Genomic DNA, 22,472 nt, shown 5'->3' with positions numbered 1-22,472 from the left:
TCTTCTCCCTCCAAGAATGGGAAAACCGAACTGAATTCCTAGTGTGTGTGTGTGTGTGTGTGTGTGTGTGTGTGTGTGTGTGTGTGTGTGTGTGTGTGTGTGTTAAAACGTGTGTGCATGTTTGTGTATCTCTCCAGGTTTGTTTTTTTAATCCAACTCCTTCCTTCCCACTGCGCTCGGCAAGCTTTCGCAAGGCACCTCAAAGCGTTGCCGCGTCTGCATTCTAACAGAGGTTTGTCCCATTTCCATGGCGTCTGCGAGGAGCAGGACAAGAAACACTGAGGAGAACAACAAGCTAATTTATGCTCGCAGCCGTGTTTGTGTCCTGTCTGCGTCTTTTCTCAGACAAACAGCAGGTTTCACACCGCTGCTACTGCCGAGCAACACACTCGCACCTGGCGTTGCAGTCTGCGGCCACGGAATAAATCTATTCCGCACCGCATGGTTTCCTGACTCGACCTCAACACAAACTGAAGCTTGACAGCGTTTGAGTCGCGTAACTTTGAAAAGTCCAAAGGGGTTTCAAACAGTCAAACAGTGAAACGGACCCAAAAGAAACGGCTGTGCACTTTGAGATTTGACCACAAATGTAAAGTGCGTTACAAATAAAATCTATTATTATTATTATTATTATTATTATTATTATTATTATTATTATTATTATTATGTCCTTGCTTTCCAAAAATGCCACTTTTGCAGTTTAGAACTCAAATTGGATCTTGCACGGACAAGAACACACACACACACACGTACACAGAAACACACACGCATGCACATAAAAGCCTTTCTGTTTTCGGTGTCCCTCCTACGGCTCTCACTTTCCTCAGCAGTTGGTTTCTAGACAGACTGAAATATGTAGAACTGGACAGTTACATTTCAGCGTGGTGTGTGTGTGTGCATGCTCGTGTGTGGGTGTGTGTACGTGAGAGTGAGAAAAAGACAGAGAGCGAGTTTCCTTCTGTGTGTGCAAACCTGCGCTGCAATTCCTCCCCAACGACAGAGAACAGAACTGAGAGTATAAATGGTCGGGCTGGCATCTCTTGGTGTTGTTGTGGTCGGTTATAGTACATTCCCTGTGTGTGTTGCTGAGCATTTTTATTTACATACCCCGAATTAGCCCGCGGGGCGAGGCAGAGCCTGCCTGCCTGCGTGCTCCGTCTGAGCTACGGCTGCTGCAGCAGGGAGACCGAGCGGGGCGAAAGGTTTTGCCCTGTGCCAAGCAAAAGACCTGCAGTCTTAAGAGAGGAGAGGAGAGGAGACGCCGGCCCTTTGGCTGAGAGCAGCCAGCGCGCTGGTGGCCCTCCCCTGCTGGGGCCACTCCCGACGGGACACGTTTCAGAAGGAAAAGAGGTCTGACATTGAGGGGAACACGCTAATTAGAGGTCTTGCTGAGAAACAGACGGGAAAAACGAATCCCGTGCTAATCAGTGTTTTACCTTTGGAGCCAGGCTGAGCATCAGCTCAGGGTAAATTCTCATCTCTTTGGAGTAGAAGGTTTCCAAAGTGAAAACCTTCTACCCCTTTAGTGTCAGAAACAGATTTGTGTCTCAGGTTTAAAATGCTGATGCAAGTTTTATAAACGCCCAGAAAGACTTCATGCGGGTTTACTTTCACTGTTTCAAATTGCTCTGTGAGTGATGCACAGCAGTGCCTTCAAGGTAACGGTTCACTCGTTAGCAAGTGCATATTCCAAATGAGACAATGGATGTGTACAGGAGGTGGGGGGCAGCATAGGTCCAGATATAAAGAATTTGCCATCCATTAGGTCATGATGCATTTCAAATTAGAGAAAGTGAAACACAGACTGTGGTTCAGGTATCTGTCCTCTGTCAACATGTTGTGTCTACCCTGTGGCTTTTGATATGTTTAGGTGTGAATTTGTCAGTGGATATAGATCTGTTGTAAACTATATATCTCGATATTAGCTTCATTTTACAAGTTTACAACAGATCTATATATATATATATATATATATATATATATATATATATGTATATATATATATATATATATATATATATGTATATATATATATATATATATATATATATATATATATGTATATATATACATATATATACATTTTTTTATTTTTTTTAATACAGATTGTTACTGGTGAATTATGCACTAGTCAGCCAAGTTTATATATAACGGAAATATGATGGTATGGAAGTATTTTTCCTCCTTCGTCTCTTCCAGTCCTTATGACACGTACACACACATGACCTTTACATTAACCTGGCTGGTACACAAAGTAACTATCTACTACATATCTTTATCGATGGGCTGTCTAGCTGATCACATTTATTGTTGTAAAATAGATGCAACATCTTTTGCCAGAACCTGAGACCAAAAGTAATTAGGTAGGATTCCCTTCCCCACGTTTTTACCACTGCGAAGGTTTCTGACACGAAAATGAAAACAAACGATGAAAGCAACAGATGCAATAAAAACCTAAGGCGCTGCCCAGCCGGTAGCTTTGCTCGCCAATGAGGCAACACTTTGTTTTGGTGTCTATTTACCGAGACAATGTGGCTTGTCGGGGGTTGAGGCCAGCCGATTTTTTTTTTGTTTTCCGTCCCATCATCGACCGCATCAGTCTGATGCTGAGAGACGTGAGTCAAACACACGGCCGTATTTCTTGAGAGATAGCGGGTCCCAGACAGCGTAGCCAGCCGCAGAGGTTTTCACCAGCCTGCAGGCCACAAAGCTTTCAGACAGATAATCTGAAAAGGAAACTGTTGTAAAACCACTTTCCGCTTCTTAGATTGGATATAGCGCGACTTTAAACCGCGGGCCCCAGACAGTGAGGGGAAAGTGAGACCGAGGCTCCACTTGCAGCCTCTTGTGAAATCTGGTCCCAAACCAAGGATGAAATTCTTTTCATAGCTTCCAAACGTCCGGGGCTGCCGCGCGAAGGCAAACCACACTTTTGCCTGCAGCAAAAGTGTCTATGTCTGGCTATTTGTCTAAGGCTGCAGTTATTTTCCGCATCCAAAGGACAAGTGCTCAGGAACCGGAGTAACATTGCAGCGTCAAATGAGACCTTTTCCACTTTGGTCATGCCTCAATGTTCAGAATGTGCCCCACCCCTTTTTTTTTTTTTTTTATTTCTGTTTTCGGCGTTCTCGTTTCAAGTCGGCTCGCGCCGCTCTCTCTTTCGGCTGTTTCTCGTCCAGGAAAATGTGCGGTATTTATACCAGCTCTGCAGCCGGAGATCCAAACAGCAGAGGCCTGAGGACAATACCAGCCCTGGCAGAAATAACCTCCAGGGGGACGGGGCTGGGGCCCAGCTGGGTCCTGTTTTAATATACTGAAAACGAAGGAAGTTCCACATGTCAAAAACAGGAAGTGTGGGCCTGTAAGAGTCAGCTCCTCTTGCACACAGACCCAATTCCAGCCTTTCCACTTCCTGTCCGGGGGTTGCACTCCAGCCTTCACACTTCCTGTATTTGAAGACGCGGCGGCGGGACCCACGGCAGCCTGACTAGGATGAAACCCTGCAGGTTTTCCTAGATGTCAACATCAAAACCTCATCCTTATCTACCCATGCATTTCTTGACCACCTTCAAGCCCCTGTAATGCCTCTGTTGAAATCATAACTTTTGGTGATTTTTGACCTGTAGGCATTCATCTACCTCACTCCCCTGATTAAGAAAAAACATACAAAGTATTGGGGTTATTAAAGATCGTCAAGACACGAACCTTGATTTTGAGATGAAACAGCGACATCAAGTGGTTACATTTTAAATTGCAGCACTCTTTCTTTCGCTCACCCTCCCTCTCTCGATCTTGCCAGTGAGCTACAGTGGCCTAAACACACAAACCCGGATAATTCGTCCACTTTATTCTCATTTGGTTGATTCGAGGATGCCAGCGTTCACCCTGAATACCAAACACGCCCTCAGGCAGCTGGATTGTCCACTCAAGGCTTCCTTAGAAAATGGCATTGCAAGATGGCAGCAAACTGGGAGGAAGCCCCGTCTATATAAGTATGTCCTTGTGTATATATAAGAACAGTTCTATGGGTACGTAAATCAGGCTAAATTTCACACATTGGACCTTTAAATCTTAGCCATGCCAGCATTAGAAAGTCTATTGAGTGCCTAATGGACATTTAACCCCTCCAATAGTTCGGAATCCATCTAAGATTCAGAAAAGATTGGAAACAGATGGAAGACATTTCTTCACTTCCTTTCAGACAAAACATGTTCTGGATATGATTTCTGTCTCTACTTTGGCGATGTTGCCTTTAGATCTGTGGTCTGCAGAGTGAGGGAGCGAACACGACAGGCACAGCGTTGATCTTCACCTTTGACATGCACACTTGCAGTCACGAGCTTTGAATTGTGACATTACAACATTTTGGATGGACGTCAGCACGATTAGAAGGACTTTGACCGCCAGAAATCCTTTTTTCAGCGATAAAATAAATGATCTACAACCATCTTTTTTTTTCCAATTCCAATCTGTTACAGGTCCCACTGGCTAAGGCGTGCGTCATGGTTCTCTTAGAACAATAACGGCAAGCTCGTACCTCTGCTGTATATTCACATCGCTGACGCCAAGCCACCGTCTCACACTGCCCCTCGCTGGTCTGGAGGAACATAGCGCCTTGCTTCACGATACAGAATGGAAGGCAAACAAATAAGAAGAAGAAGAAGAAGAAGAAGAAGAAGAAGAAGAAGAAGAAGAAGAATGACAAAAATAAAATAATAAAATACTCCACTTGTGACCACACAAGAGTGGGCGTCCCAAATACAAGTGGTCAGTCCTCATCTGCTGATGAAGACCCTGTTTAGGAATGACTGACAACAGCTCCAGGAGGACTGCACCTCCAAAATGCGTGTTAAAAAGGTCATGAGTGTTTGTGGAGCTTGTGTGCAGGAGACTATTTTGACTATTTGTTGATGATTATATCAGCAAAAAAAAACGCTCTGCAGATGCCTCTTATGCAGATGTGAGGATGGCAACAGCTGTGTTCTCTTGGATGGAGGCCGTCCTGCACCGTCGTCGATAGTAAATCAGCTTTTTCCCAGGGATGATCTTCCACGATGCTGCGTGTGTCAGCATCGCGTGCGTTAGTTGTCCACTTTCTGTCAAGCCGTGAAATTACGATGGGGGTTACACACAATGATTGGCTTATATGGCATTCTGACCGTGATGGTCAAAGGAAGATGACATTGGAGCGACCAAGTGTCTCGTTTCACAGCGACGGTGACATCCTGAAAGGCTTCGGAGCTCCAGACAGACTGCAGCTGTTGTGACTTCAGTTTCATGAGGTCTGGATCCGGGCCAGGAACGTTCTTTTTTATTTTTCATGGTTCCAAAGTTGTACTCTCTACTTTTCCGTGCTCGTTCTGCAACATAAAAAAAAGGTTTCTGGAAAAAAATGAAAAAGGGAGGCAGATTGTGATTTTGGTGTCTGAGGTCGAGACTGTAATTGCTTGTTAGCAGGAACTGAAATGTTGTTTTTAGACTCATTGTTGCAGTGCCAGAGCAGGACTTTGTCCCTAAAGGAGGCGTCATGAAAGAAATTTTATTTCCTACTGTCAGCATTATTCATTTCCTTTAGATAACATTGCAGCGGGATGATTTTGCACTTTCTGATTGCTTTTAGTGAGTTTGGCACCTGTTCTTCCCTGACTTTGTCTTTACTTTCTATTTTTGAATTTTTAATGTTTTGGTTTTTTTAGGTTTTCCATAAGGGGGCGATACAGAACAAAATTCTGACTACTACAAAGTACTGACTACAATATTTTGTTCTTTTACTTTAAATGTATTGCTAGTAACAATACAGCTCATAAAATCAAATCATTTTATGAGACTGAAGTAGGCTTAGGTTTTCCTTTCACGGTGATGGATGGAGATTTTCATTACAGGTTTCGGGAAATCCGATTATGTCTTCACCCACATCTTGCTTTACTTACTCGCCACAGATGACAGAACACGGTGGCACTCTGAATGGAATTTAAACTTGCATTTTGCCTGCACTTGAGCTTCACGGTGTTCATTCAAGGCAGAAGAGTGACCCCTAGTTTTTTGTGTGTGTTTATATTTGCAGAGGTGAAGGACTACGAGCCAGCGTACGGCTCCAAGGTGCGTGAGCACCCCTGTGTGGAGAGCATGAAGGACAACGTGCTGAGAGACAGGGGGCGCCCTGAGATCCCCGACACCTGGCTAAGGCATCAGGTAGGACATACGCTACACTGCTGATATATTAACAGGATATCAATGCACATCACAATACCCAAGCAATTCTCTTGCCAGTTAGGAAATTGAATTTTCTTTTTTAAAGAATTTTGAGTCTTTTCTTTTCTTTTTACAATATTTACAAGGCCAAAACACAATAAATGATCACCCTAAATTTGCTGGTTGTTAAAAAAAAAAAAAAACAGCAAAGCAGCATTTCAATAAATAATTGAAAAGCCACCATGATGCAATATATTCAATGTATCCGTGGAGGAGTCTCTAAATCCTGCTTCCTTCCTCCCCGGACAGGGCGTGGCAGGTATGTGCGGCACTATCATGGAATGCTGGGATCACGACCCAGAGGCCCGACTCACCGCCCACTGCGTCGCTGAGCGCATCGCGGGGATGGAGGACGAGATGGAGAAGCTGTCTAGTCGCAGCTCGTCCGCAGAGAAGATCCCAGAGGAGCTGAAGATCCCCATAGAGGTGGCAATCCCGGAGGAGATGGTGAAAATCACTGAGATCCAGGACATCATCGCCGTGGAGTGCTCCGTGAGCGACAAGAAGTAAAAGGAGACCCTTATTTTGAAAAGACAATGAGTGGGGAAGGAGGGGGGGGGGGATTTGTTTTTTTTATTTTATTTTTTTTCTACTTTGATGGGATCGGAGGAATCTCCAGCTACGCGTGTTCAGGAGCTGAGCTCCTGCATGCTTTTGAGTTTAGCGTCATATAGTATTGCAGCCCAGTAAACAGGGACTCAGGATGATGCTTTCTGTCTTCTATCAACCTAAGCCTTAACCTAGCTAAGTATCCAAACCAAAAAAAAAAAAGAGAGAAAAAGCCGATAAGCCAAAGTTAACTGGAAGCTTCCAAATGTGCTGAGCATAGGAACGCCGTCATGCAGACTCTGTTATGATGGGGGAACAGGACAGTAACTATGAAACCAAAAACATTGTGATGTGCACTTTACCATTTAGTACTATGCATTACCGTTTTCTGCAGTTGCCATATGATCGGCTATCCGAACACAACAGAGCTATAAGGGGAGTTTTTGCCTTTGTGTGTCTGATTATGAGCCAGGAGACATGTGGCCTTATCATTGACAATGATGCGGCCTCCATCCGTTTGTATGTGTGTATGTTGTGTGTGTGTGTGTGTGTGTGTGTGTGTGTGTGTGTGTGTGTGTGTGTGTGTGTGTGTGTGTGTGTGTGTGTGTGTGTGTGAGTGAGTGAGTGAGTGAGTGAGTGAGTGAGTGAGTGAGTGAACAAGCACAATGTACATAGAGACAGTAACTGTACATAGGAGATGATTTTACCAAAAAGGGAAAGCTTGTCACTTGCCTTTGAGGACAGAGATTTTAACGTCTTCATAGAGATGTATTTTTTAAAAAAACATTTGTGTGTTTTCTGTATGTATCACCAGGAAACTGAAGAGAGTGCCAACTATCTTTTACCCTGCCTTACATTTAGTATATATATATATATATATATATATATATATATATATATATAATGTAAAATATTTGAAATCAGTTATGAATTAAAGATATTTGTGTATACTAAGACTTTTTTTTTTTTCTCAAAGTGTTTTCTGTGATCCACACAAGCGCATTTAAAGATACTGGAAACAACAACTGGTCTGGTACAAACTCCTGTAGCAGAACTGAACTAAGGGCGTGAGTGCTGTGGGATATGAGCACGGTGCCCCTTCCGAGTGTTGTGGAGTAATAAACTTTTTGCACGGCCAATTGAGTACAAGGCAAAAGTTAAAGTGTGATTTGCAATTAATGCTTTTAAAATGAGAAAACATTAACAGTTACGTTTTCAGTGTGATTCCTCAACATAACAGATATTTAAGGCTGAATACCATTTTAGCTTGTGTATTAAGTGTGATAGAAATCATCCTATTGACAGACAGACAAACAGCAGAGACCTGTAAAAAGTCTCACTTCTGTCGAAGAAAGGAAATTATTTCAGAATCAGTTGTTCACTTTGTGCGCGCGGGGTGCGTGGAGCAAAACATAATGACAGGCCCGCTGGGCCCATAAACCAGCTGTGGTCAAGGAAACCACATCACACACGCAAACACACATACACACTGCCCTTTTCCCTTTCTCCTCTGGCTTTCTTGCTCTTTCCATCTTAAAACTCCAGCTCGCCTCATGGCAGCCGTTCAGCGAGTATTACTGGATCGCATCAAGGAAAAACATCCCCAAAGTCCAGAAGTGAATGCCAGCATCCTTTACGGTCTTTTCGAGGCTTTGGCCCCTGCAGGGCTTGTATACGCTCCAGAGGCCGCTCCCCTTCCAACTGCACCGAGTGATTCACCCGTCTGGTTAGGCCAACCGCCCACCCTCTGTCAGTCTTTTTTTATTTCCAGGTGAAATGCCGACCAACAGACACCTGTCTGATGGTCTGCGATACACCAGACGGGGAATTACATCCCATGTTTCCAGCCACAGTTAGAAAAAAAAAAGACAGAGGAGAGACAAAACATTGGGCACTTCCAAGTTTAGTTTCCGCTCGGGGTGAAATCACTGAGATAATTACTGCCATCTTTCAACTTTATGGCCGCGTTGAATTCCAGCAACTGCAGTTGAACAACGTGTATGCCCTCTAGTGGACAAACTATAAATGTCCTTGAATATACAACTTTGCTACTGGATTGCTTCACATCAAAGTAACTCTTGCCTTTCTGAAAATGTTACTTTTACTCTTGACTACTTTTTTTCGTTTATGCTTAAATGTTAATTAATTCGCTGATGGCACACTAAAATGTAAGAACATAGGAAAATTCTTACCAGTTCTTGCTGGCCAAACGTCATGCCTGAAAAAGCCTCCAAATGATCTTCTTTATGCAACATTCCTCCCCCCCCCCCCCCCCAACCAAGAGTAAATCTGTGAGACAACAAATAAGGAGTCCTAGTGAATATAAACTTTCCTTCCTTAAAACAATGGCAGTCAAATGTGCACTGCTGCTCCCACCTCCAGCTGCTTCCAAAGTGATGTCAGTAAGCAAAAGAGACTTTCTACGAAAAAAGCTCACACTAAGAGCAATGTCATGCAAGTCACTTTCAAACTCAAACTTCACATTCTAACGCAACAAAATCTCTCCTGCATGAGGCTGAAACTGAAATGAAGGTGTTTGGGGCCTACAAGGCCCGGCGGCAAATATGTTTCAATAAGTCCAACTTCGGAAAAACGAAGTCACGGGAAAATTGGATCGAAAAAGTTCTGTTTCCTGGCAAATACAAACCAGAGGTAGCATGCCGCTGAATTTAGTTGAAGTAAAGGGAAATTGATTCTCAGCTTACGGTGGGGTTTATTCCAATAATAGCCGCTTGCCTGAAGTTTCTGTTGAAGATGTGAAATTTTCTTTTTGAGATGAATAAAATATCTTTTTAATGTAGTCATCAAATCTCTCTGCTGAGATGTTGTCGAAACTGATGAGTGGAAGTCAAGGGACTCATTTGACTCTCTATCTCCCTCTCTTGGCCTTTCACCACTGCTGCATTTGAGACTGCGAAGTCGGGACTTCAAGAAGGCCTATGACTCATGACCTAAGCTACCTTGATTACCAGGAAAAGACCAGCATTAATATTGCTTTTGATGATTAAACAGTTGTGCCTGAATTTTGTGTGAAACAGAAAGAGGAGAGATTTCTCACAACTTTTCCTTAAGAAAAAAAAAAAAGAAAAAAAAAAGAGAGAGACAGAAAAAAAAAGGCCACTGTATATTTCCTTGATGACACTAGAGGGCGCTAATATATCGCCGGGATCCGAGGTCGCGTTCCTTGATTTTCCAAAGCAGCAGCGTACATTTTCACCCCTTCTTTGCATTTAAAGTAAACTGCAACATTTAGAACACAACGAGAATGAATGCAAAATTTGACTTCAGAATCATGATGCCAAGAGAACTGGCAGGATTCTCTGGTCTTTTTTGTTTTGTCTCTCCTATTTGGCGTTGCTGCAATGTTGCAGACTTTGAACTCAAGACTGTTCATTATCTTTCTCAGCTCAAGGCTTAGATCTTTTTGGACTCTTGTTTTGTCCCCCCCGCCCCCTTTACGCCAGTGGTGTTTTGGACACATCTTTAATTAATCGCTAAGTTTTCTCGATAGTGACAGTGAGTTAGGGTAAGGAAGTGCAATATAAAAATAACAATTTTTTAGTGGATTTCTGGGATCTCACAGGGTTTGGATGTGAATGGATGGACATTAAAAAAAAAAAATAATAGAGGTCTTGATGATCAATTTAGAATGAATTTAGAAAGACTAAAAATGTCACTATTGTAAAACTCTGGATGGCAGTCGCTCTAAAACTTGTGAGCGGAGCACCAAGAGCTTATTAACCTCTAAATGAGGGAGAGGAAAAAGTCATTTAGATTAAAAACTCACTGCATAATCTTGTGTCTGCAATATGCAGTGCAATCCAAACAGGAGCTGAGCCCCAGGCTAGCAAGCTGGATTTGTTTATTGATGATTCTGTTTGTCAAGTCTGAGGTTCTTGCCTAAGGGCACTTCGACAAACGGACAGGGCATTTGCTCAAGCGGCGCAAGTTGGTTTATAAACGCATTTCATACCTGCTGCTTTAAGAAAAGTGCATTTTTTTTGAAAAGCAGAATTTGAAAAACAAACATTTTTAACCGTTAACTTAACTTTAAAACTAAAAAATGAAATCACCTGAGAATTTTTATGCACGTTGCAGTTTTTTTTTTCTTCCTGTAAAATAATTCTTGTTAGTCAATGTCAAGGGGGCTGTTGTAAGATTAGCATGCAGAATACTGAAGTTTCAGCCTTACTACATCTGCTGCATCGTTACAGCATAGGTGCAATAATTAAGACCTTAACATAACTCTCCTTTTGTTCATCTGACCTGCCTCAACACAGGAAATACGTGACTGCCTTAAAAGTGCATTATTTGGGCAAAGCTAACCAGCCATTAATTCTCTATTCTCAGTCTTGATTTATTGTGAAGTACATTTGCATTGTGACCAGGTGCAGGAATAGGGGTCATTGTGACGGCCACATGTCGTCTATAGCAAAATCTTCACACGTGTACGAATCAGCTCATGAACACTGAAGCCTGTTGGGACAAACACACACACACACACACACACACACACACACACACACACACACACACCGCACACAAGCGGAGCAGCTCTTGCAACAGCTACGATCTCGCTGTCTCTGTGAATATCTCCAAGTAAGGCATTATTGATTATAACTGAATCGGTGTCTTCATGTAGGAAAATGGGTCAGCTGTAATGTAACTGGAACTGATCACATGTTTGGTCACCTTGTATAAGCTGCCTAAAACATGGTGTAAACCATGAAGCATACACATGTATGATGTTGACAGTATGCATCTACATGTTATTCAGTTAAACTAAAGTAAATCTGTGCGTTAGATAGTCCTTTCAGAGAACAATGACAGTGACCTTATAGCAAAGCTTCTGAACCACGTAAGCTATGATGCATATCTTAAGATTGACTCTCTAGTCCAATGACATTTAAACATTTTACATTCATTACATTTTTTAAAATTAAACAATGGCAGTTTGGCAGTTTTAGGCGTTCAGCGCTCGGATAATAACCTGCTGTGTCAGTCTGCTGTACTGCTAAATGTTAACGGATGAGTGATCCTATGGTGAAACTGGTCAAAGCATGTTCACACGTTTACTAAAAGTGTTTGCCAGTGGTTTACCACCGTGCTACAGCAGCACAGAAAACACCTCGCTTCACCACAAAGTGCTCCCTATGCACCTGAAGAAAAGTATTGCCAATATTGAATGTGACACACAGAAAATGAATGAATTTGACAAAATTCATTACAAAGACACATTGGTGTCATTTCATGAGTTCTTTGCCTGCCACTGTTCAAGAATCTAATGTACAGCTATGGGATTAATTCTGTTATCAAATGACTCCTGCCAGAATTGGGTAGCAAGTTGAAAAGATAGGAATGCATAAGTTGAAATACAGTCGATTCTTTTACAAGTAATATGTGAGTAGTTTCAGAAAGTTTTTTTTAAACAATGTATTTATTGGTCTTTTTTAGTTTTACAAACATGACAACACAACAGCATGGTTTAATAATTTGGAAGTTATTTGTGAAACTGGTTAAGAGATGATGTGAAAAAGGAAACCAGTTTAACTATCGTGTGGGTTTTCACATGCACCACATAGTGATATTATGTAAATTTGGAGAGTTATCCTTCCTATCTGTATGCCTACACAGTCTATATAGTCAGTGGCTTCTAACTGAAACAGAATGCCCCCCCAAAAAATCACACATTTTTTCCACAATAGAGGTCTGAATAATTATCAAGCAAATGACTTGCCCATAGTTTTCTATAGATACTTCAGTTTAGTTTAGTTAACACCTTGCATCCTCTGTCAGACTGAGTTTGGGGAATTGGATAGTATTCAAAGGCTTAAAAAAAAAAATGTTAGACCTCATTTCCGCTGTACTATTTCCAATTTATTGCATGTCCATATTCATGTGGCATGTTGACAAGAAAAGCTTCTTTGGAAAAAGAAACTTTATTTTATATATATTTTAATTTTAAAATATATGTAAGTATATACCTGTGTGTGTGTGTGTGTGTGTGTGTGTGTGTGTGTGTGTGTGTGTGTGTGTGTGTGAAACCAAGGAGCTTTAAGAAGAAAATTGGAAGAGTCAGGCAAGAGATGCAATGCCACAATACACCTTGGAAGATTCCATGAGTACTGTATGTTCAAACTGCAGTACATTGTTTACAGTTTATTGTTCTTACTGGTGAGAGTTTATTCTGTTAAACATTTATTTATTTATTTATTTATTTATTTATTTATCAGGCGAAATCCTTGCCTTTTCGGGCTGGGTCCTTAATTAGCATAACCCTTTGCTCCCCCCACGCCCTACCAGCTTTGTCAATACACTCAGTAGATAGTTCCTGGGAAACTGATTTATTTCATTGGCTAACGCGGGATAACGACACGGCTATTGGCTCTTTCCGCTGTCTGTCAAAAGGCACCTTTCACGGAATTCGCGTCGTTCTTAAGGCGTCCTCGACATAAAGTTCCCTTTATTATCATTAGTCAGTGTCCCCGTCAATCAAATGCGCCCTCGCCTGGGATTGGGTTTCACCAGGCCCTCGTTCCCATCCGGCTGTACCTGTCTCACTGTGACAGGCTGAGAGCTCCTCTCGGCTCCTCCACAGGGACAAGTCCCGCCCCTTCCATCCACATCCAAGGAAGGAAGAAGGAACTGCCGGAGCCGCATGTGTCACTTCCCGAATGCAGCAAAAAAAGAGAACCCGTGCTGCTATGTGACTTTCTGGAATTATTTAGCTAGTTCAGCGGTTCTTTCAAAGTAAGGTCGGGAAGTTTGGAGCCGCACGCCAGTGTTTTTGCGGGGCTTGCGGAGGGGGGGAAACGGTGGTGTTGCAAAGCGGTTTCGGAAGTGGAGCGTGGCGGCGAAAAGGAGGAAGGAGGACTTGGTTTCTCGCAAAGATTAAGGATAGCCCGCTGCGCTGCGCTTCACTCGCTCGCCACGACGGGAGTGAATATGGCGGAGCATCATCACCCGGTTTCCGACGGCAAACACAAATCCTCGCTGAACTCGGGAGCGTCGTACTCGGGGAACGGACGGAGCAGCAGCGGCGGTAGCAGCAGCAGCAGCGCCGCCGCGGTCTCGGAGAGGGGGAGCAACGCCGGGGCTGCGGGAGGAGGTCTTTCCGGCGGCCTGTCGCAGCCGGCCGGCTGGCAGTCCCTGCTGTCGTTCACCGTCCTGTTCCTGGCCTGGCTGGCCGGTTTCAGTTCCAGGCTCTTCGCCGTCATTCGTTTCGAGAGCATCATTCACGAGTTTGACCCCTGGTGAGTTGTGGTTTTTATTTTGTGCCTTTTCGTACACGCACACGTTTTTGTGCCGGTTATCTCTCTCTCTCTCTCTCTCTCTCTCTCTCTCTCTCTCTCTCTCTCTCTCTCTCTCTCTCTCTCTCTCTCTCTCTCACGCACGCACCACGCTAATGCAACCAGGAACTTTCCTTGAAACGTGTCAGGTGGACGGAAAGCCGTTCACCGGCTAGTCGCTATCCAGTGATCTAGTCTGTCTAGTTCTGCAATATCAAAGTTAAAAACCCGCGTTCTGACGCCACCGAGCACTCGCAGACAGTTCGCAGTCACGCCGCTGTGCTTTCTCCAAGGCTTGTGTTTCGATTTTTCATGGTCTCGGATTTCGAAATGTGTCTCAGACGTTCTTGACAGCCGCTGCTCGTGAAACCCGAACGCACTCTGGTGTACGTTCGTTGTTGGTTTTACAAAGTGCAACATTGTTAAGAAGTGTGTGTGTGTGTGTGTGTGTGTGTGTGTGTGTGTGTGTGTGTGTGTGTGTGTGCGCGCGCGCGCGCGCGGGGGTAGGGGCCAGGGGGGCAGCCACACCAGAGTAAACGAGGACAATGGTGACAGCTTCATCTGACGCGGGTTGAACCCGGAAAGAAGCTGCCGCGGCTTGACTGGCCAAAGTCCTTCTGACACACATTTCTCCTTTGTTCACTCGCTGATCACCCCTGCCTGCCCTTCTTGTTTCTCACCCCCAGACCACCACCACCAACCACCAGAATGTGGTCTTTTATTCACAGGTTTCAATTTGGCATCTGAGGCCCTGTTAAAACTGCGTTGTGTAGTTCTGTGGATTATTTTTCGGTACTGCTCATCTACACAGTGCAAAAGAGTTAGATTCAAGTCAAATAGAGGTATTATTAATTGTATAATAAAAATATTTTGATGAATAGGTGTCCTTGCATAGCACGTTGGTTTTTTTTTTGTTTTTTTTTAAAATGCTAACGGCATCGTGCCAGCTTCTTGCTGAAGGACACTAATGGAATCTTTAACAGGTAGATGACCTCCCAGTCTTCTATCGCATACACAGATCTGACTGTAAATGAACAAGAGCGCTGAGAGGCCGCTCCATGCGCTTTTGTGTGCGCTCGCCATATGTGCAGATTGTAGTCCGTAGATCAGGCCGTAAAAGTTAACATCCATCCAGCCACTTTCAATAAACCGCTTCTTCCTGAGCTCAGGTTCACAGGGGGCTGCGCCTGGGAGCCTATACCAGCTGTTATAGGGCGAAGGTAGGGTGACACCCTGGACAAGTCGCCAGTTCATTGCAGGGGAACAGGGTACAATGATAAATATTAGCAAGGATCCAAATTGTAAATTGTCAATTCCAGTGGCCTGAAATTTCTTCTTAGTGCGGACATTTTTTTTTTTTTTTTGCATTATGTTATTTGCTGACAGGATCAGTCGGTACAAAAAAAAAAAGTAAAAGCTCCATTGTTGATTCTCTTTCATCCGTTGAGGTTTCTCCATCATGCCAAGATTACTGTTCCCATTCTATCCTCCGTGCCACATCTTGGTGAAATACCAACGGGGCCACGGCTGCCCAGACGGGCACGTTTCCACACAAAGTTCCCATAAAGATGTGAGCGTTACTGTTTTCTTTGCCAAAGAGTAACGTCAGTAACCACCAGCACCGCACTGTGCTCGGCCTGTTTCCTGTGCAGGTTTTTTTTTTTTTTTTTTTACAGCGCACGAGCTGCAGTGAAATGCATTTCATCAGACTTGCATCAATCATCTGTGTGGAGGATCATGACCCACTCCAATAATTTTTACCTCAAGCGCATAAACGATTGGTCCAGGTTGCGACGCCTGCGAGGCTGACGGTAGTAGATAACACAGTTTGCCAAGTCAAGGTGTACCAGGCTGATTCTGCAGTTTTCCATGTTTGCGTTGGCCTTCAGCGGTATTCTTTTCAAAAGCCTCCACGGACACGCTGAAAGTGCCTGGTATTAAACAACCCAGTGCTTTGGCTAGCCCCCACTAGCGCCTATTTTTTTGCGACCCCTGCCAGCGTCGCTTCTGTCAGAAATTGCCAAACCTTTTTTTATTTTTTTGTTTTTTGCACTCCGAGGGACTGTTGCCTGGCCTAAGCCTGCATTGCATCACTGAAAGCATTTAATGATTATTCAGGGACGACCAACGGCATGGATTAAACTGCCAGCATCATGCCTGTCTGCTCAATGAGAGAGGAGGCTTGAAAGACTTGGCTGCGCCAGGAGTCCCTCAGTTTCTCTGTGTTCCCCCGTCTGAAACTTTAACGTCGCATGACACGGAGTGAAATTTATTCGTACAGCCCTCCATTGTTCCGCCGTGCTCTCTTTGCTCCTGAGCTGGCAGCATTATGTAAACTAGATGTTTGAATAGCTAAAAGAGACGTCTGTTTATGTACGTGAAAGCTGGAGGCAGAGAATTGAAAGATGTAGCTTGTTGAATGTGATCACATCTGCTGTTCAGTGTTCCTTCATGTATGACGTTTTTCTTGCGCTGATTAATCGAGCATTTTTTTTTATGTTAACAAATGCATGTATGCAAGTATAATTTTTTAAAATGATTTCTATATTAGGAGGGTGGGTGAGACCAGATAATGGTTATACACGGACACGGTTTCTTTTGTGAATGCTCGGGAGTTTGAGTGGTGTATCTTTACATACAATACGTGTCTATTACACTACAACCCGTTTCATAAATGTTTAAAAATGAACTTTTAGAGGCCACAAAAAAGGTTGCCACGCATTCTGGAGTATTCTGATTGAACGGTGGTTGGTTTAACTGCCGCTGTCCAACAACACCTGACGGTCTTTGGGGGAAGGTCAGAGCCAAAAAGGTCAAAGCTTTTTTGGGGGTGATCTCATCAGGTGGCGCGTTAGTGTGGCGTCCTGACAAAAATGGCACCATTTCAAAGTCTGATTTCAGATTTTCCCCTCCACATTCAAAACTTGCTTTTATGTTTCCATATTGTTGTTTCCCCCCCTCCCCCCCCCTTTTTCAATTTCAGATTTCTGGCATTGGGGCAGTGCATAAATTAAGAGAGGTGTTTGATCATGACTGAAGGCATCGGAAAGAAGACTCTGGGCTTTCCCCAGTACGGTTACCTGATTGAGATTTTGTGCATACGAGTAAAAAACAAAAAAACCAACCACACGCATGATGATGAGTGTAAGCGCGTAAATGACTGTTGCTTGTTGATAAGACGCCGTAGAAACGTCCCCCCGCCGCACATCTGCAAGGGGGCGGTGCTCCATCATCACACTCCTGCTTCTCCAATCTGCCTGCGCAAGATGCGCGTCATTCATTATGTTTGCGTTGGGACCTTATGGACGGTGTTTCATCACTTGCGACACGCGCTCAGTCGCGTATTCGTCTGCAGACGGTTTGTTTTACTGGTAACCTCATTATACGAAGCCATGCTTTGACTTAATGTGACTTTTGTCATTTTGTAATGACGGCCTGGAGTGACTCTGAATACTAATACTAAGCCCCTCACCGTCGCCTGGAAGGAGCAGTCTGGCTCAATAAAGGCCCATAAATTACAAAGCACTCTTTCTTCTCACTCTCACCTGCCTCATCGAAGGCTCACCACTTCTTTGGAATGCCATTGAAACGGTGAAGACGGACTGATGGGCCGTCCAGGCGGCCCTCTGTGTGAAAAGATTGTGTGTTGGCTTCCAAATACACTGAACTTGAATGAACGGTAAAAATAAAAGGGGATCCGTGGGTGTAAAATGATTTTTTTTCTATTGTGAACTGAGTGGCCTGTCTTCTTTTGGGCTGAATGTTCATTCGCAGGATTCTTTTTCGCTTCTGATGAAATCGTGGCGAGCGTCTGATTACTGGGAAATTAAGAGAGTGGAGAGCTTGTTATCAATGTACCGTGTTATCTTGTATGCAACTCGTGTGTCCTCTGTCTCTGAACAGATTCATTCAGATTAGTTTCTGTTTGAACATTATTATGATTTAAAAAGTGGAAGAGTAATGATACAGTTGATTGTGCTTACACGTGGCCGAATAAATTAATGAATAAAGATGGGAGTCGATGATGCGCACTGGGTTATTGTTAGCCGGGCCGCACACTCTGTTGTGGCTCGTGTCACTAAACGAGGCACTTTGGAGATTAGTGAGGGTTTTTTTGTTGTTGTTGAGCAACCATCAGGAAGACTGTACTGCAGTTTGACGTCTCTGTAAAAAAAAAAGATTAAAAACGAACCAATTCATCTTTTTTTTTTTTTTGAGAGGAAACAGGTGCTTTGAAGGTTTCAAGCTGAGGAGGAAACGGAATGGGAGAGCAGATGTCTCATTTCACCATGTTGGTTTCATTTATCTTTACTGTGCCAGGTTAGTTTTGTTTTTTTTAACTGTTTCTTCTGATTGGAGTTATTCTTTTCGTCGCCATGGCTATGCTGAGAAGAATATACTACGTATGCAGTTATACCTTTAATATTCCATTCAGTGAAATGAACCCTGAATTCTCAATGGCCTGAGTGGGTCAGTGGGACTACAGTCAGTATCGCTGAGCCCCCCCCCACCCCCCTGTGTGCAGGTATTAACTATCCAAAGTGGCAGAACTCCTTTTTGTGAAATTTTGTGACCCAGCTAACGCTAAGCTCAAATAATAAACGGGCTTTGTCGGCTTACAAGGGTTCCAAGCTGGACTGTAAATAAGTCAATGAATGAATGAATGAATGAATGAATGGCGTTCGTTTTCCTTTGCTTGCAGTTAAATATCTGAACAATCATTAGTATCATGACTTGCTGTGTTGTAATATGTGTTACCAATTACCAGTCAAAAGTCTGGACACACCTTCTCATGCAATTTTTTTTTATCTTCACAACTTTCTCCTACACTGCAGATAGATACTGAAGGCATCAAATATATGAGCGTGATATATGTAATTATGCAGCAAAGAAAAACGCATTGAATAACTCATCTATCTATCTATCTATCTATCGAAATGGAAAAACAAAATGTTGCAGCAGTGGTCGTTGGGAGGTTTTGTACTCAACATCACGTTCACCTCTTTCCTCATAATAATACAGTGACGTCAGGCGCCGCAATTCACAGAAATTTGCAGAGAGATTACGGTGCCTTCAGATGCAAATTTTTATTTTTATTTTTATTTTTTTTTTGGTCGGGCGTCCCAAAAAAAAATCTAACAATTCTGACCTTGCAATAATGACTCCAAAATGAATCCAGTGTTTGAGTCACGATCCTCCCCCTCTCCACCACCCACCCTCCCCCAAGGATGGCACCATGTCGGCAGCGCACTCTGCAGTTTGTTCACTGCCAGGTGATTCACCCTGTCGGGTCCTGCGGTCTCTTATTAGGCGCCCACAGCAGTGCTCTCTGCCGAGGTCAGAGGGGTCACTAGAGTTTGCGCCCCCAGGCAGGCCCGGGTTGCCGACGGACTGAGTCATCACACTTGGAAGTTGATTGTCGATGCTTTCACTGCGCAGCAGCAGGGTAAATGTTGAGATTACTGCCTGCCAGTAGCGGGGCGGTGAGATAAAGATCTCGACAGAGCGTGCGGCGGTGACGGCAGCGATTTCTCTAAGACTGTGGGGGAAGCTCCGCCTCCACTGAAAAGTAAAAAAAAATAAAGCGGTTGAATTTGTGCTCTTGTGTTGACATTTCGCCGACTGAAAATGCGTTGCAACACGTTCACAATCAGCTCCTTCTCGTACGTCGACCGACTGGATTTTCTTGTGGTTGCTCCCAGTGGTTTTGCAGTGCAATCTGTCTGCTGAAGCTCAGCGTCCACAGGCTTCACTGGGGCTGAATGGGACTTTAGGATAAATGCTGTAATTTTGGCCCTCACTACGAACTGAAAAACCCATTACTTTCCCCACCCTTTTGCACCAAATCAATCTCAGGTGTGGATCTGCCGTCTGAATGCAAGAAGAGAACGGCCAACAGGTCGAAGTTACATCAAAAGTAGATGGACACATTTTCTGAAGTAAGCTGTAAATGAGCTTCAAAACGAGCAGACACACCAGCAGGCTGACACATCCACAAACCGATGCCCTCTGTACGACCTTGTGCAGTTTGGACTGTGCTGTTTTTGATTATTCTTTTGACTGAGCTCAAGATAAACTGATTTGTTTTAAATTAATTTGTTGTGTTTTAATCAACAAATGACTTAATTAATATTTTAATTCTTTATAGTTGTTGCTTCTTTTTTTTTTTTTTTTTAAATGATGTCCTCTGTCCTAATAGTTGTTTAGAAAAGGGCAATAGAGAGTTTGAGCTTGCTCATTTCGATGTGGTCATCCCAAATGCAAATTGGAAGCTAGTGGGGGAAGTGTGGAGAAATTAGTTGCTATTTAAATAGTGTTTTATGAATTTTACATGCATATCATGCTTCATCCAGTGCAAGATTGAGTCATTTTAGATATATGGTAATTTTACTCTCTGATTTGTTTTATCGTGTGTGTGTGTGTGTGTGTGTGTGTGTGTGTGTGTGTGTGTGTGTGTGTGTGTGTGTGTGTGTGTGTGTGTGTGTGTGTGTGTGTGTGTGTGTGTGTGACATTGTTAAGATCAGGATGCGTATTCTCAGCGACAGAGTGTGAGGGCATTTCTTCAAAGCGACGATGCCGTTTGCGGCCTTCCGCAGTTTTCGTCTCGAGTTAATCATTAAATTTAGTGGGTGAAGGCGGAGCCTGTGAATCCTGAAGCGAGATGTGTCTCTTCCGCAGCCGCAGCGCCGAAGCGGCTTGGCAAACGCCGATGATGAAACGGCTGTGCAACGAACGTCTCCACGATCGCGTCTTTTTGTTTAGCTGCGTTTGATTCCTCCGCTCTCCTGTTGACTGTTTTCATTTGTACGTTTCGCTTGCTTTAACCGAGCTGCCGACAGTTTGAAACGTTTTCACCTGTTTATTTATCGCTGTTGCCGTTGAGGAAATGAAAGCCTTTGCGATATAATTGTTGCAGCGAGATGAAATTTAAAAAAATAATAATTCCTATTACTCCTAATTTCCTGCCGAGCTCGGGGGCGGGCAAACTTTTTGACTGGTGGGCAACTCTGGGTTCTAACATTTGACAGAGGGGCTTCCGGAGCTGGAGCGGATGGATGGGAGTGTTTTGGTGAGCCACCTCACAGACGGGAGGACAAAATATACCATGGGACATGTAGAAAACATCCTCTTTAATGTCTGTTGAAAATGAACAAGAGCATTGCAACATAATGTCTGTCTTTGAAGCTTTAAATCATGCATCGCTTGTATCGCAGTCAGAGTGTTTATCCATGTAGCCCTCAATCAGTCGTTGTTGGACATTAAGCACAAGATCTTCAATTAATCAGGAATTCAAGAAGTGATTAATTTGTGGATTGTACTGTTAACCCAGTTAATGAAATGATTGATTTCTATCGCTTGTTAATCACTCTGCTGCCTCGTGTCCTTTACACCTTTTAACCGTGCAAGGAAAAGGATTCATGTTAGGGATGCAGATTATCGATTGATCTATTAATGGTCAGTTGATTTACCATATCGATCGGTTAACGATTAATTGATAGTAATTTTTCCCGAGAACCTGAATTTCACAATAAAAAACTTGTAAGGAACACATTATTTAACCTTCAATAATGTTGAGGGTCCCATGTGACCCATTTATCCTCTGACTTTAATATGACTTCAATAGGTCACATTTCAACAAAAAGTAACTTGTTCTATAGGTATATTACGACCATCACAGTGTCACACAGCTCTTTCCAGCCACTACACTGTTATAATGATAGTAACTACTTGTATTAAAAAAAAAAAGTTCCATTAATTGCGACTAATTCAATTTAATCGATTAAATTCTTAATTGACAATTAATCAATAATCGATTAATTGTTTCATGCCTAATTCAGATACCATTTTTCAGGTTTTTGACAGGTTTTAGATTCCTAATGTGGGAGTGTCGCAGCCCATGTTGTCTTTTCCTTTCCTCTCTGCGCCTTATTTGGCCTATCTTGCTGTGAATCACGAGCTTTTCTTAGCACTTTAACATGTATCGCTTTTTTTTAATATGGAGCACCGACGCTTCGAAAATGCCGAAGATTTTGACTTTTGAATGTCTTGGGAGGAAAAAAAACATTTGGTGGCTGCTCCCCTGTGTAGACCTTCATATATGCCCAGTCACATATCCCCTCAAGATCCACTCTCAGTCTGCTACACGCTGAAGTTAAATCTGTTTAGACTTTGCCGCCGACCCGCTGCGACCCGCTTGACCCTCAGCTACGCCGTCGCACTCTGAGCCCTGCCGTCCGCCGTCTTACGTGAGAACGCGACCAAACTCGGCTGTGCAGAAGAACAGGTGGCAGGAAGCGGTGACTGGAGCGCAGGAGATGCATCGCACTCATTGGTCGGGGAGATTTTTTAAGATTGTACCAGATACACCCGCCCGTGTGTCGT

The 22,472-nt window shown here is 43.4% G+C and overlaps 2 protein-coding genes across 5 annotated transcripts in view; both read left to right on the top strand.

Moving 5' to 3' along the window:
- The window catches only part of LOC142897995 (TGF-beta receptor type-2-like), a 336,150-nt gene that overhangs the window by 24,083 nt on the left and 289,595 nt on the right, over positions 1-22,472 (top strand). For 2 of the 4 annotated variants that reach the window (XM_076040694.1, XM_076040695.1), the window contains exons 9-10: positions 6,065-6,192; positions 6,502-7,337. In XM_076040694.1, coding sequence (XP_075896809.1) covers positions 6,065-6,192; positions 6,502-6,762 — 389 coding nt within the window. In that variant the 3' untranslated portion in view covers positions 6,763-7,337. Of the gene's footprint in view, positions 1-6,064; positions 6,193-6,501; positions 7,344-7,418; positions 7,758-22,472 lie in introns of those variants that run through there. The other 2 variants (XM_076040696.1, XM_076040693.1) reach the window with 2 other exon arrangements.
- LOC142897992 (dolichyl-diphosphooligosaccharide--protein glycosyltransferase subunit STT3B-like) overlaps positions 13,375-22,472 on the top strand; it is a 53,087-nt gene continuing 43,989 nt past the window's right edge. The window contains exon 1 of the mRNA XM_076040689.1: positions 13,375-14,054. Within this exon, the coding sequence (XP_075896804.1) occupies positions 13,747-14,054 (308 nt within the window). The 5' untranslated portion in view covers positions 13,375-13,746. The remainder of the gene's footprint in view (positions 14,055-22,472) is intronic.

This window comes from Nelusetta ayraudi, unplaced genomic scaffold (genome assembly GCF_046127955.1).
Source record: "Nelusetta ayraudi isolate G7.1 ecotype Tasmania unplaced genomic scaffold, CSIRO-AGI_Nayr_v1 ptg000063l, whole genome shotgun sequence".
In the NCBI taxonomy this organism is placed as follows: Eukaryota; Metazoa; Chordata; class Actinopteri; order Tetraodontiformes; family Monacanthidae; genus Nelusetta; species Nelusetta ayraudi.
The sequence above is the reverse complement of the archived record's forward strand: the minus strand, read 5'-3'. Positions and strand labels throughout refer to the sequence as shown.